The following is a 15483-nucleotide window of genomic DNA, read 5'->3' on the forward strand; positions in this document are numbered from 1 at the left end:
CAGAAAGGAGTTAGGAATGTGGGAAGGGAGAAAACTAGAATGAATCCTGTGGTGTTAGATTGGAATTAGAGGAATTCGTGTGAACTCATGGTGTTCAATATATTTAGATTATAGAATATTGGTGTTCAATATATTTAGATATAGAAATAATATAGAAATATAGGGGTGTGTGTGTGCATACATGCTATGCAGGAGAAGGAATCAGCTCGGGGAGATTAAAAGGAGGGTCATTTGAGGAGAGTTGAGGGCAGAGAATCCAGGTGTGAGCTGGGAGCATGTCTATGGAGAGATTCCACAGGAAGGATTTAATATTTGGAGTGTTTTCTTCTAGGCCTTTGGAAAAAGTTATATTTCGTACTTTAAGTTTATCCCCTTCTATACTGTGTTTCTATTTAATTATCCTAACTGTTAAAAAATAGTCGCCGGGCGCGGTGGTTCAAGCCTGTAATCCCAGCACTTTGGGAGGCTGAGACGGGCGGATCACGAGGTCAGGAGATCGAGACCATCCTGGCTAACCCGGTGAAACCCCGTCTCTACTAAAAAATACAAAAAACTAGCCGGGCGAGGTGGCGGGCGCCTGTAGTCCCAGCTACTCGGGAGGCTGAGGCAGGAGAATGGCGGGAACCCGGGAGGCGGAGCTTGCGGTGAGCTGAGATCCGGCCACTGCACTCCAGCCTGGGCGACAGAGCGAGACTCCGTCTCAAAAAAAAAAAAAAAAAAAAAAAAAAAAAAAAAAAAAAAAATAAAATAAAATAAAAAATAGTCATATATATTGGAGGTGGTGTGAGGATTAAAAGGCTAGGAAAGTGTGGAATAAAGGCTGGCCTTCCCTCTCCTCCAGCATGCAATAAAGGGAGCTGCTCTCTGGAGATTCTAGCAAGATGAATGCAGACTCTTGATAGAGTAGTTACCAACAAGGAAACACCGAGAGCATGGAGAAGCAGCTTCAGAAGGCATGGGGTTTAAACTTTGCCTTCCCCACCATGCTAGAGGAAGCTGATTCTTGAAGGTAGGGAGGCTGATACGTGAGTTTTGTGTCTATATTCTTAGAATGTGGTACTAACAAGTTGCCTATCAGTCAAAAATGATAAGATGAATGCAACCTAAGACTTTGTTCAGGTTATTTGGTCAAAAGTAATTACATTTGCATGTGGAAGCACACAAATTGTATTTTTTACTGGTGAAGAACACAGTTTTCAAGAAAGACTTCTCTAATTGCTTGGTTCCTCTTTTGTTTTCCTTCCTGTTTCCACAACCCTTTGGTTTCGCACTTTTATTACATTTGCTTGCATTTGTTTCAAGGCTGTGATTCTCACTATACTGGTCCTGAGGAAAGGGCCTCTGTGAACTGAGGTTTTTGGTTTTTATTGTGATCCTTAGTTCTCAAAAGACCCTTCTTGAAGATATGTGCCTATCTGGTGCCTCTGCTCTCCTCTAGGTGAGTGAAAGGAAGGAGGTAATCTACCACCATGTTTGGTTGTCATTTATAAGATGTTTTAAGAAAGATTTGAAACCAATTTTTTGAAGAAAGCAGAAGGTCTCTTCCCATTATGACTTCAGAAATCACTTATGCTGAAGTGAGGTTCCAAAATGAATCCAAGTTCTCAGGCATCGACTCAGCCTCTTCTGCAGGTAAAGATCATTTTCTGGGGGTCAGAGTGAATGATGACAGGAAGGATGAGGAGAGGGTTTATGAATAAGGCCTAGGTGTTGGGAGTTGCTGGTTCTCTGATTGAGTATGTCTGGGAAACACAAGAGTCCCAGAAGACTGAGTAGCCTGCAGATACACATTACGGGGTGTACATTTGTAGTGTGGAGAACAAAAGATTTTGTGTCACGCTCTTCAGCCTCCACTCTGCTTACTGAAATAGAGGTGAGAGAAATCAATGCCAGTTCTGAGCTAAGGCGAGTGCTCTGATGCCCCTGTGTTTTCTAAGGCTGAGTGGGGCTGGGGTTAAGAGGTTGAATACAGCTTCTGAAACCATCAACCCAGATGCAGGGGGTCCTGATGAATTTGTGAGATTTGTTTTTTGATCAGTTAGAGGGAAGGAGTTTGGGTGGACAGTGGTGAGGGAATATTTGTTGGTAATGGATGGAAATGTAACAAAAGGCCATTGCAAATGAAAGACTAGAAAGTCTACAAAGAAAGTCTCTTAAATCTCCAGGAAACTTTCTGAAATCAGAGAACTTATTGCATGTTGCATCTCTGAGACAGACTCTGTTACGTTTGGGAGTAGATGCAAGGTAATTTGGGTGTCATGTGTGATATCCCAAGTATAGAGCAAAAGAGAGAAAAGAATGTATATAGAGTACAAGAAACTATGGGGGAAGGGGTCAGGACTATAGTTATGCTTTCTAAAATATCTCTGTGAAGGTGTGGAGAGCACTTAGGGAAATTTTTTCCCCTTAAAAACTTTGTATAATTTCTTTATTACACAAGTTTTAATGTTCATTGTAGAATAAATTAGCCAGAGGTACACAGATATTTGAATTATAATTACTCTTATCATCTAGAGACAATCATAATTTGCAATTTAGTGAATATCCTTCCACATACAAATACATATCATGTGCATATGTATTTTACTGAAAATGTAATCATATTATATAATACTGAAGATTTTCCCCCCATCATTTTACAAAATATCATAACTTTAAGAAAGCAATTTCTAACCATGAGATGGTAACCATGGATGATTATAAAAATTTATTTGCTATAGCATTATTTAAAGTTGGAAACAATCTATTATTTAAATATATGATGAAATACTATGCAACCATAATAAGGAGCGTTAAAGAAGAAAATATAAGGGTATGAAAAATGTTCATGATACAGTGTAAGGAAAAGAATAGGTCAGATATCAGTATTTATGGTATATCAATCATGTGGGAAAATTTGCATATATGTATATATACATTCATAAAATTGCTAGAAAGATTATATCAAAATATTATGGTGCATTATAACTTATATGGCATAACAGTTATCCTCAATGGTAGGAATTTGTATTTTTATATATTTTCTAAAGTTTCTAAAGTGAATATTATAGCCTTTCTATTCCTGTTCTCATGTGATTTCAAATGTCATACCGTTAGTTACTGTGTGTCATCCAAGAAAAGGGAAGGAGGAGGAGGAAGAAGAGGAAGTAAAGACAGAACTTATTACTGATAAAACTAATTTGGCTTCTTCTTCAGCTTCCAAGAAAAGGACTGCCCCTCACAAAAGTAATACCGGGTTTTCCAAGCTGCTTTGTGCCTCATTGATGATACTTTTCCTGCTATTGGCAATCTCATTCTTTTTTGCTTTTTTCAGTAAGTATGCCAACCGAACCAATAAGCAATATCTGCTGTGCATGAAGAGAGGGTATCTTTTAAAAATTGACTTTTGAAAATGAGTTTATCCAGAAATCCGAAGTGAAATTTTCTCTGGGGAGACATAATTCATGGGAATCCACTGTGAATTTTACTCTTTATTTGGATTTAGTTACTGTCTTGTAAAAATAATGGAATCCATTCTCATTTAGAGAAACTGAAGCATAAATGTGGGTGTATGTATTTGTATTACAGAGTGAAATCTATGGGGCATCATCTCTATACTAGACACTACGTAAGTGAGGACAAATCTATATTTCCTTGGTAGCATTTATCAGGCCAGTATTATTTGAATGCACAGACACTTATCTTTTGGGATGAGCAGGTAGACAACAAGGAGATGGGAAGACATATTTCAGGAGGAGTTCTCTACTGACTTTTACTCTGATTATTCCTGTCCTACTCAAGACTGTGTGGGATCTAAAAGCCAATTTAGCAAATTAGGTGGATTGCTGCATATCTTTGGCTTTCAGCATTTGTTGGGTTCTTCCCCCCTGCTCTGTTAGCCAGACTGGGGTGCAGTGGTGCAGTGTTGGCTCACTGCAACCTCCACCTCCCAGGTTCAAGCGATTCTCCTACCCCAGCCTCCCAAGTAGCTGGGATTATAGGTGTGCGTCACCATGTTCAGCTAATTTTTTTTTGTATTTTTAGTAGAGACAGGGTTTTCTCATGTTTCCTGGCCTAGTCCTGAACTCCTGGGCTCAAGCAATTTGCCCGTCTCAGCCTCCTAACGTGCTGGGATTACAGGCATGAGTCACCACGCCTGGCCCCAAATTTTTAAAAGGCATCAAAACTAGTGTACATTTAGGTAGATTCTCTATTAATTTCTTTGGTCATTTTGTAAGTATTGTCCGTCTACTGTATGTCAGGCACTGTGCCAGACAGAGAGTCAAGACAGAGCCACAGCACCTGGTCTCAAGAAATTTAGAGAATGGTAAAATGAACCAGCGGTTATAACATTGTATGGTAAGTGTTGTGCAGTTAAGAAGTATAATAAGTGCAAGAGGCTGAGGTAGGCTTCCTGGAGGAGGTGACATCTAGAGCTGTGTATACCAAGAATGAACTAGAGATGAGAGAGTGTGGAATTTGGGGAAACATAAGTATGCATGACTGGAACATATGGCGCTAAGTAAAGAACTAAGAAATGAAGTTGTAGGTGACAGAAATAAACAGGACTCAGACCATGAAGAGCGCTGTATATCATGATAAAGAGTTTGGATTTTTTTCCCTCCTAAAGGTTATTTTATCAATTATCCTTTGCTGGTTAATAAGCCAATCTAAAACGTAGTGGATTAAAACAGCAACTATTTATTTAGCTCATACATCTGTGGCTTGGCAATTGAGACTGGCATCAGCTGGGAGATTCCCTGAGTCCTGGCTGAACTCACTTATGTATATGTGGTAGGGTACTGGCCACAGGCAACTTAGCTTCTGAGGAAGAGGATGTTAGCTGGAATGGCGGGAGAGAATTGGCCACATTTCTCTTATCATTCATCAGGCTAGCCTGGGTTTGTTCACATGGCAACTGGCAGGCTTTTAAGACTGAAAGCTGAAGTAAGCAATGCCTTTTGAAGTCTCACCTTGGAACTAGCACAGAACTCACCTTGGCCAAAAGAAGTCTGACAAGCAGCCCAGATCCAGGCAGTGGAGAAATAGACCACGTCTCTTAAATGAAGAAACTGCAAAATCACATTTCAAAACAGTGTAGATCCAGGGAATGTTGAAAGTTGTGGCCATTTTTGCAATTTTTAAAATCGACGAATTTTAAGCAGGGAATTGATATAATCGGATTGGACTTATGAAGAAGTGCCCAAAGTGGAATAAATTACACCAAAGGTAGTAATGATGTATAAAGATTCAAAGAAAATCGATTGAAAGAAATGAAAACACATAAATATGCAATAGCTAAAACATCAACAAATAATAACATAATAAATAACAAAATAAAATGTTTTTAAAAGCAAAAAAAAAAAAAGAAATAGCATGTTGACAGAGGTGTGGAAAATGGATATATGAGGACAAATTTGGAGGAAAAGAGAGGTTAGAAGGATAATTCGCTAATTCAATTGAGAAATATTGTCAGACTGGTCTATGGCTAGTGTTAGCGCAAAAAGAGAAGATGAAGTAGTTTTGAATGATAAAGGAGGTAGAGGTTTGATGAATATTCAGTTCTGGGAAATAAGGGACCTAGAGAAGTAAAGTGTGGCTCCAATGTTCTGACTTTGTAAACTCAGAAATCATTAAGTTTTTCAAAGAGGTAGACAATATAGGATCAGTAGCAGGTTTGGGTTGGAAGATGGTGACTTAAGTTTTGGGCATGTTGAGTTTTACATGACTGTGAGAACCTCAAATGGACATGTCTGCTGGTCCATTTGTCTGGATTTAGGGGGAGAGGTCTGAGCTTTGGAAGTCCTTCACATAGAGGTAGCAGGTGATGCCATGAGAATATATAATATCACTCAGGGAGATAACTTAGTATAAGAAAGAGGGATAAAGATGGAACTCTGGGATATGTTACATTTTAAATGAGATGGATGGAGGAAAAGGGGCCTACAGAAGAGTGAAAGAAGCAGCAGCAAGAAAGGTAAGACAAAAACAACAGAGAGTAGTGTCCCAAGAGCTAAGGGGAAAGATAACTGGGGTCAAGCCTTTAAGGAAGTCAAATAGGAAAAGGACTAAGTAACCCTAGGATATTACTGAGGATCCATTTTAGGGATGGTTTTAGTGAAATAGTGAAGTAAAACCCAGAATATGATGGGTCAAGGAGCAAATGAAAGGTAGGGAAGAAAGAGAAAAAGTTTAGTTTCTTTTTTTTTTTTTTTTTTTTTTTGAGATGGAGTCTTGTTCCGTCGTCCAGGCTGGAGTGCGGCGGCGCGATCTCGGCTCACCGCAACATCCGCCTCCCAGGTTCAAGCAATTCTCCTGCCTCAGCCTCCCAAGTTGCTGGGATTATAGGCACCTGCCACTGCGCCCAGCTAATTTTTGTATTTTTAGTAGAGACGAGGTTTCACCATCTTGGCCAGGCTAGTCTCGAACTCCTGACCCTCTTTGACCTTCCAAAGTGCTGGGATAACAGGCGTGAGCCACCGTGCCCGCCCAAAAGTTCAGTTTCTAGAGGGAGAGGTGGGTTAGTTTTAAATTGGGAGAAACATGGGAGCGTTGGTGTGCTGAGGAGTAAGAGCCATTTGGGATGGAGAGAGTAATGGAGAGAAGAGGAAGAAAATCATGCGCTCTTGATTCATGTGGGGTTCTTTTTAAAATTCTCCATTGTCCAAGGTAACCCAGAACTCCTCAGAATTAATTTGCCCCTCTCCCCTCCGCTCCAGAGTCCCAGGGTGTGCACATCCCTAAATATAAGTGTTTATTGCCCTCCGTCCCTCCACCCGCAAGAGTTTGCCTTTGCGTGTATCTTATATTAAGTATTGAAGGAGAATGTGCGGGGACTTTAGATCCATTATGATGGAACTGTTGTGTCCCCTTCCAACTACTGATCTTTTAGCTATTCCTAGAGATATCTATAGTTTCAAAATGGGAAATCTTTTCCCTCTACTCAAGTAATACGGCACTTGTAAGTTTTGTTTCAATAAAGAATGCAAGAAAGTAACGATAAAGAGCAAAGTCATAATGCTACCAGGAAAATAAATGGTCTTTATTCTCTTTTCCAGTTTTCTTTCAAAAATATTCTCAGCTTCTTGAAAAAATGACTACGAAAGACCTGGTTCATACAACATTGGAGTGTGTGAAAAAAAATATGACCATGGAAGGTAAAAGTTAATGTGCCTAGAATTCAGTTGCTGACTATACTATGTAGGGATCCCAAATCAGTATTTCCAGCAAGATTCCCAGGTAGATCATACTGAGAAGTTGAGTCTCACAATAATTTAAGCTACAAATATACAAACGTATAGGACATGCCAGGCGTGGTGGCTCACGCCTGTAATCCCAGCACTTTGGGAGGCTGAGGTGGGTGGATCACGAGGTCAACAGATCGAGACCATCCTAGCCAACATGGTGAAACCCCGTCTCTACTAAAAGCACAAAAATTAGCTGGGTGTGGTGGTGTGCACCTGTTATCCCAGCTACTCGGGAGGCTGAGGCAGGATAATCGCTTGAACCCGGGAGGCAGAGGTTGCGGTAAGCCGAGGTCGCACCACTGCACTCCGCCTGGCGAGGGAGCAAGATTCCATCTCAAAAACAAAAACAAACAAACAAACAAACAAAAACACCCAAAACCAAAAAACAGAAAGCAAATATATAGGACATAACATTCTTTTGTTGTTGTTTTTTTGAGACAGGGTCTCACTTTGTTGCCAAGGCTGGAGTGCAGTAGTGCAAACACAGCTCACTACAGCCTCAACCTCCTGGGCTCAAGTGATCCTCCCATTTCAGCTTCCTGAGTAGCTGAGACTACAAGTACATGCCACTACACTCAGCTAGTTTTTGTATTTTTTGTAGAGATGGGGTTTCACCCTGTTGCCCAGGCTGATCTTGAACTCCTAAGCTAATCTGTCTGTCTCAGTCTCCTGAAGGGCTGGGATTATAGGCGTGAGCCACGGTGCCTGGTCCTAAAATTCTTTTTATGTACTCATATATCTTTAGTTTGTCTATGGTAAAAAATAGAAGCTTAATTGTGAAAAAGGTTACATTGCTTTTAGACGTCTTCAACCTTTGCTTCTTTCTGAACTTTCTATACACATTTGCTTTTTTTCTCACATATCAGTTAGAACCATGTGATGAAAATGTGATGATGATTTTTTTATGGATGTGAATTATTTAAATTCTTTTTTTTTTTTTTGAGACGGAGTCTCGCTCTGTCACCCAGGCTGGAGTGCAGTGGCCGGATCTCAGCTCACTGCAGGCTCCGCTTCCCGGGTTTATGCCATTCTCCTGCCTCAGCCTCCCGAGTAGCTGGGACTACAGGCGCCGCCACCTCGCCCGGCTAGTTTTTTTGTACTTATTAGTAGAGACGGGGTTTCACTGTGTTAGCCAGGATGGTCTCGATCTCCTGACCTCGTGATCCGCCCGTCTCGGCCTCCCAAAGTGCTGGGATTACAGGCTAGAGCCACCGCGCCCGGCTATTTAAATTCTTTAAATTAATGGATTATTATTATTATTATTATTTTTGAGACAGGATCTCACTCTGTTTTCCAGGCTGGAATGCAGTAGTGTGACCACAGCTCATAGTAGCCTTGATCTCCTGGGTTCCAAGTAATCCTCCACCTCAGCCTCCCAGTAGCTGCGATCAAAGGTGCCAACTACCATGCTTGGCTATTTTATTTTTATTTTTTGAATCTTTGTAGAGAGAGGATCTTGCCATGTTGCCCAGGCTGGCCTTGAATTCCTGGCTTCAAGCAATCCTCCCACCTCAGCCTCCCAGTGCTGGGATTACAGGAGTGAGCTACCGTGCCTGGCTAATAGGTTATTTTTAAGAACAGTTTTATATTCACAGAAAACTTGAGCAGATAATGCAAAGAGATCTCATTTTACCCCTGCTCTGCACACATGCTGTCCCCTGTTGTTAACATCTTACACGAACATGGTATATTTCTTACAACTAATTAACTAATATTGGTATATTATTATTAATTAAAATTCACAATTTTCAGGTTTCTTTAGTGTTCACCTCATGTTTCTTTTCTGCAATAGGATCCCCATCCAGAACACCACATTACATTGAGTTCTCATGTCTCATGTCTCCTGTTCTCAGCACCTCTTTGCTGTGGTAGTTTCTCAGATTTTCCTCATATTTGATGACCCTGACAGTTTTGAGCAATACTGGTCAGCTATATTGTGGAATGTCCATCTATCGGAATTTGTCTGATGTTTTTCTAATAATTAGACTGCGATTATTGGTTTTTGGGAGGAAGATCACAGATGTAAAATGCTATTTTCATTACATCATATCAAGGGCATATATTATCAAAAGGATTCTTGGCTATTGATGGTCACTTGGCTAAGGTAGTGTTTGTCAAGTTTCTCCACTATAAAGTTACTCTTTCCCTCCCTGCCCCTTTCCATACTACACTCTTTGGAAGGTTCAGTCCACACTTAAGGATTGGGGAGTTATGCTCTCCTTTCATGAGGTGGAGTATGGTATCAGTCATGGTCAGCAGGCTGGAGACTCAGGAGTAAGAGTTGCAGTTTGAGTCCAAAGACCATCTGCTGCAGAACCTTGAAGAGCCAGTGCTGCAGATGAAGTGCAAAGGTGGTCCACCGAGTTTCCTCTTGCTCAGAGGAGGTCCTCTTTTTGTTCCATTCAGATCTTCAACTGATTAGATGAAGTCTACTTACATTACTGAAGGCAATCTGCTTTACTCTAGGTCCAGCAAATTTAAATGTAAATCTCATCCAAAAACATTTTCACAGAAACATCCAGAATGTTTGACCAAATATCTGGGTACTGTGGCCCAGATAAGTTGACACATAAAATTAGCCATCACACGTACATATATAATTTATTTGAAATTTTGTCCAGGTGTTATTTGTCTCTTTTATTCCATTTATTTATCCAATCATTTATTTATATCTGCATATACTCATGGATATATATATATATATTTCTTCAACTTTTAAGTTCAGGGGTACATGTGCAGTACATACAGGTTTGTTTCATGGGTAAATGTGTGCCATGGTGGTTTGCTACACGGATCAACCCATCACCCAGGTATTAAGCCCAGTATCCATTAGCTATTCTTCCTAAAGCTCTCCCTCTCCCAGCGTGCTCCCTCCACCACAGGCCCCAGTGTGTGTTGTTCCCCACCGTGTGTCCAACTCATGGATATTTATTTTAAATTTTGGTTTATAATCCAATACTACTTTATTTTGTGGCTCCAGCTTTGGACATTGGGAACTCTTTCATTTGACTCCTGTGACCCTTTAACGTATCACCAGAATGTGTTTTTTCTTTTGTTTTGGTTTAGCACTTCCTCACTTTCTGGGACTGAAAATGCTGGAGACTCACATTGTACATTTCATGTCCCTATCCTAGAATCAGATATTTCTTTGAGGAGCCCTAGTTCCTTTGATTGAAGAAGAGTATCTTATGAATTTTGATAATCTGTAATGTCATTTTCATTCAGTTCAATGTATTTTTAAAAATTTCCCTTTAGACATATCCTTTGATTCATGGATTATTTAGAAGTGTGTTGTTTAGTTTCAAGTGTATGGAGATTTTCCTGTGTTATTTCTTTTATTAATTTCTGGTTTGTTTTCACTGTGGTTGGATATATGATTTCAGCAATTTTAAATTTGTTGAGGTTATTTAATGTCCCAAGATATGGTTTGTTTTAGCATATGTTCCAGGGGCACTGGAAAAGAATGGGTATTCGGTTGTTGGGTGGAGTGTTCTATAAATGTGGATTAGATCCTTGTAGTTGATGATGTTTTTAAGTTCTATGTTCTTGCTGATTTTCTGTGTGATTCCGTCAATTGTTAAGAGAGAGGTGTTGATGTATCCACCTGTAATTGTATATTTTTCAATTCCTCCCTTCAATTGTAACAGTTTTGCTTTATAGATTTTGCAGCTTTGTTTGATATGTACACATTTGGGGTCACTTTACAAGGTTCTGTTTATTTTTATTTATTTATTTATTTATTTATTTATTTATTTATTTTGAGATGGAGTCTCACTCTGTCGCCCAGGCTGGAGTGCAGTGGTACAATCTCGGCTCACTGCAACCTCTGCCTCCTGGGTTCAAGTGATTCTTTTGCCTCAGCCTCCTGAGGAGCTGGGATTACAGGTATGCGCCACTATGCCTGGCTAATTTTTGTATTTTTAGTGGATATGGGGTTTCACCATGTTGGCCAGGCTGGTCTCAAACTCCTTATGTCAGGTGATCCGTCCACCTTGGCCTCCCAAAGTTCTAGGATTACAGGTGTAAGCCACCACACCCAGCCTTTTTTTGGGTATTTTTAGTACAGGGTTTTTTTTTTAGAGACAGGGTTTTGCCATGTTGGCCAGGCTGGTCTCGAACTCCTGACCACAGGTGATCCGCCCACCTCGGCCTCTGAAAGTGCTGGGATTACAGGCATGAGCCACTGTGTCCAGCCTTTTCTGTCTAGTTTGTTTCTGTTGTTCAGTTGACAGATTGTTTTGTCTTCCAATTCACTAATCTCTCTATCCCCTTCATTCTGCTATTGAGTCCATCCACTGAGCTTTTTACTTTGGTTATTATATTTTTCAATTATAAAATTTCCATTTGGTTTTTCTTTATATCTTTTATTTCTTTGCTGAAACTTTCTAGTTTTTCATTTGTTTCAAGCATGTTTGTATCTTCTTGTTGAAGCATTTTTGTTTTATCACGGCTGCTTTAAAATCATTGTCAGATAATTCTAACATTTTTGTTGTCTTTTTTTTTTTTTTGAGACAGGGTCTCACTGTGTTGCCCAGGCTGGTCTTGAACTTCTGGGCTCAAGTGATTCTCCTGCCTCAGCCTCCAAAGAGCTGGGATTACAGGTGTGAGCCACCATGCCCGGCCCCATTTTTGTTGTCTTGATTGTAGCCATCTATTGATTATTATTTTTTATTAAATTTGAAAACTTACTGATTCTTAGCATAATGAGTTATTTTCTATTGAACTTCGGACATTTTTGCATTATATTCTGAGAGTCTGGATCTTATTTAAACATGTTTCATTAAGAGCTGTCCTTTTCAGATAGCACTTCAGCAAGAGAAAAGAGGCTCTGCCTCATCACTGCCTGACTGAGGTAGACTTGGCTTCCTTGACGCCTCAGGGGCAGGGGCTCCTGGTTACATCTGAGTGGGGATGGGAGTTCCAGCTTCCATGTGTTCTCCTTTGGCTCTTAATTTTAATAATATACACACTTTTAAAAGTGATTATTTATACTGCAAGTATGTGCACCTCTTCCCAATACAGAGACAGCCTGGAGCTGTTGCCCAAAGAATTGGAAGCCGTTTAGTTCCAACTGCTACTTTATTTCTACTGAATCAGCATCTTGGCAAAAGAGTGAGAAGGACTGTGCTAGAATGGAGGCTCACCTGCTGGTGATAAACACTCGAGAAGAGCAGGTACTTTCTAATAGATAATGGGGCTGTGAGCCCTGCCTGATCTTTGTGTATCTGTCTTGGCTGCGAAGGAGGTTTTTGCTACTTTGGGATATTTGTGCTGTGGCAGAAGGCTTTAAATAAGATAAATAGAAAGGGCTCCTAAGCCTTTATATTCCATACCTTCTTCCTGCTTCAGTAAAACTAACCTCCCCGAAAGAAATTGTGGCATTAAAAATATATGAGGGTTGAATGGAAGGATGAAAATGTTTCAGTCTGAAATATCAATTTGTTATTTCAATATGTAAATGTTTTATACATGATTAACTATTTAACAGATAAGTGGTATTAGGTTGAAAAGAGAAAAGAAAGTTAACTCATGATGAATCACAATCAATACTCAGGAGTGAAAATAAATAATCCCTGAAGTTATGAAAGGAAAATGACTGAATCTGCCAAAAGTTTCTCGTGTGCAACTTTGAAGAATGTAATCTCTTAGTGAAGGAAAGAGGGGAAGTAAACCTAAGATGAGAATTCATTCTGATCATAGAAATTGCTTCCATACTGGCCGGGCATGGTGGCTCATGCCTGTAATCCCAGCACTTTGGGAGGTCAAGGCAGGCAGATCACTTGAGGCTGGGAATTCAAGACCAGCTTGGCCAAAATGGTGAAACCCTGCCTCTACTAAAAATACAAAAATTAGCCAGGCATGGTGGCACACGCCTGTAGTCCCAGCTACCGGGGAGGCTGGGGCATGAGAATTGCTTAAGCCTGGGAGGCAGAGGTGCAGTGGGCCAAGATTGCACCACTGCACTCCAGCCTGGGATAGAAGGTGAGACTCCATCTCAAAAAAAAAAAAAAAAAAAAAAAAAGAAAAAAAAAAAATGCGGCTGTTGCTGGATCCTCTCCTTTTCTTCTCGTTTCTCTAAGGTATTAAGAATTCAGTTCGAGCTGTAAAAAATACTGTAAAGGCTGTGACTCCTTCTTTCCCCCCCCTCAGGATTTCATCTTCCAGAATCTGCAAGAAGAATCTGCTTATTTTGTGGGGCTCTCAGATCCAGAAGGTCAGCGACATTGGCAATGGGTAGATCGGACACCATACAATGAAAGTTCCACGTGAGTATAGAATGAAATAAAAGCATCTTGGGTCCTGGATCATGCAGAGAACTTAGGGTATTCTAGCTATCAGGTATAAAAGTAGAATATCTCACTATTCTTTTAGCTCTTGGGCACTAGGTTAAATAATTTCGTTATTTCATTTAATCTGCATAAGAACCCTATGAGGCACACGTTGTTATTTTTCCCCTGTAGATATGAGGAAATTAAACTTGGAGAGTATAGATAATTCAGCTAAGGTCACCCAGTGGTGTCAACAATAGTTCTCTCTTCTTTTTTTTTTGAAATGGAATCTCGCTCTGTTGCCCAGGCTGGAGTGCAGTGGAGCAATCTTGGCTCACTGCAGGCTCCGCCTCCCAGGTTGACGCAATTCTCCTGCCTCAACCTCCCAAGTAGCTGGGACTACAGGCACCCGCCAACACACCTGGCTAATTTTTGTATTTTTAGTGGAGATGGGGTTTCACCTTGTTAGCCAGGATGGTCTTGAGCTCCTGACCTCGTGATCCACCCTCCTCGGCCTCCCAAAGTTCTGGGATTACAGGCGTGAGCCACCGTGCCTGGCTAACAATAGTTCTCAAATGGGGTGGATCTTACTGTGCTTTTAACCAGTATATTTACCTATCTCTACATAGTGAAAATCCATGTTGATTAAGATCATAACCAATTATTAAGATTTGATAATTCTTTTTCTCTTTTTTGAGACAGGGTCTTACTCTGTCAACCAGGCTGGAGTGCAGTGGTGCAATCATGGCTCACTGCAACTTTGAATTCCTAGGCTCAAGGGATCCTCCCACCTAAGTCTTCTGAGTTGCTAGGATGACAAGTGTGTGCCACCACACCCAGTCAGGTTGAAGATTTAATACTTCTTATGAAGCAAAAATGCTAAATTCTGATAATCTTGTATCTCATATTTATGTAATTCTTTAATTACATAAATTACATACTTTACATACATTACATAAATTACATAAAATATATACTTTACTGGATTACCACCTTTGATCTTCATATCCACTGTATGAAATAAATTGTGATATTACTCTAGTCCTCATTTTTTAGATAGAAAAATTGAGAATCAGGGAAGTTAAATTACTTATCCAATAACAGGGATAAGTAGAAGATCCAAAAGATTTTACTAGTTCTCTAGACTTTAAAAACAGTGCATTAAAAAAAGGAAAAACTCTATTGATAAGTGGGACCAGGGTGAAATCTTTTCATTGTACAAGGACACCCTATAGGTTGACGGACCCATAGGAACAGGACATAAGGATGGACAAAGAGAAGAGAACCTCTGGAAAATCTGTGGTGAGGATATTCAAAGCAGTAAGAGAGAGAACATTGAGTGATGTAAGCACAGTTTTCAAAGGAAATGCCAGAAATGCAGATGGAGGAGAAGCTGCATGATGAGTGGCTGAAACATAGATTTGGGCATATCTGACCCTATGTTCCATGAAATTCATCCCTAGCTCCTCACCCCTGTCTCTAACTCTTTTCAAAGCTCTGAAGAAATGCCCTCATCTTTTTTGTCCCTTTCAGATTCTGGCATCCACATGAGCCCAGTGATCCCGATGAGCGCTGTGTTGTGCTAAATTTCCGTAAAACACCCAAAAGATGGGGCTGGAATGATGTTCATTGTATTGTTCATCAAAGGTCAGTTTGTGAGATGATGAAGATCCACTTATGAACTGAACATTCTCCATTAACAAGTGGTTGGATTGGCATCTGTCATTGTAGGGATAGATAATAAGCTCTTCTTATTTATGTGTAAGGGAGGTCCATATAATTTAGGTGGTCTGTCAACTATTCTACTTATGAGAGAATTGGTCTGTACATTGATTGATTCACTTTTTCATAAAGTGAGCATTTATTCATGTGCCAAAGCCTGTACTGAAGACCCCTATTGTGCACACATGGAGAGAACATGAGTCTCTCTTAATTTTTGTCTGGTTGCTAAAGAATTATTTACCAATAAAATTATATGATGTGGTTTC

At 40.1% G+C, this 15483-nt stretch overlaps 1 protein-coding gene and 1 pseudogene across 3 annotated transcripts in view; one reads left to right on the forward strand and one right to left on the reverse strand.

The window, feature by feature from the left end:
• Window positions 1–957, reverse strand: part of LOC126930490 (uncharacterized) — a 15739-nt pseudogene extending 14782 nt beyond the window's left edge.
• Window positions 1–15483, forward strand: part of CLEC4A (C-type lectin domain family 4 member A) — a 24492-nt gene extending 9009 nt beyond the window's left edge. The window contains exons 4-10 of one of the 3 annotated variants that reach the window (XM_050749567.1): window positions 842–1009; window positions 1439–1632; window positions 3196–3312; window positions 7038–7136; window positions 12249–12400; window positions 13377–13492; window positions 15029–15483. In XM_050749567.1, coding sequence (XP_050605524.1) covers window positions 1551–1632; window positions 3196–3312; window positions 7038–7136; window positions 12249–12400; window positions 13377–13492; window positions 15029–15176 — 714 coding nt within the window. In that variant the 5' untranslated portion in view covers window positions 842–1009; window positions 1439–1550 and the 3' untranslated portion in view covers window positions 15177–15483. Of the gene's footprint in view, window positions 1–841; window positions 1010–1069; window positions 1633–3195; window positions 3313–7037; window positions 7137–12248; window positions 12401–13376; window positions 13493–15028 lie in introns of those variants that run through there. The other 2 variants (XM_050749569.1, XM_050749566.1) reach the window with 2 other exon arrangements.

This window comes from Macaca thibetana, chromosome 11 (assembly GCF_024542745.1).
Source record: "Macaca thibetana thibetana isolate TM-01 chromosome 11, ASM2454274v1, whole genome shotgun sequence".
Lineage (NCBI taxonomy): Eukaryota > Metazoa > Chordata > Mammalia > Primates > Cercopithecidae > Macaca > Macaca thibetana.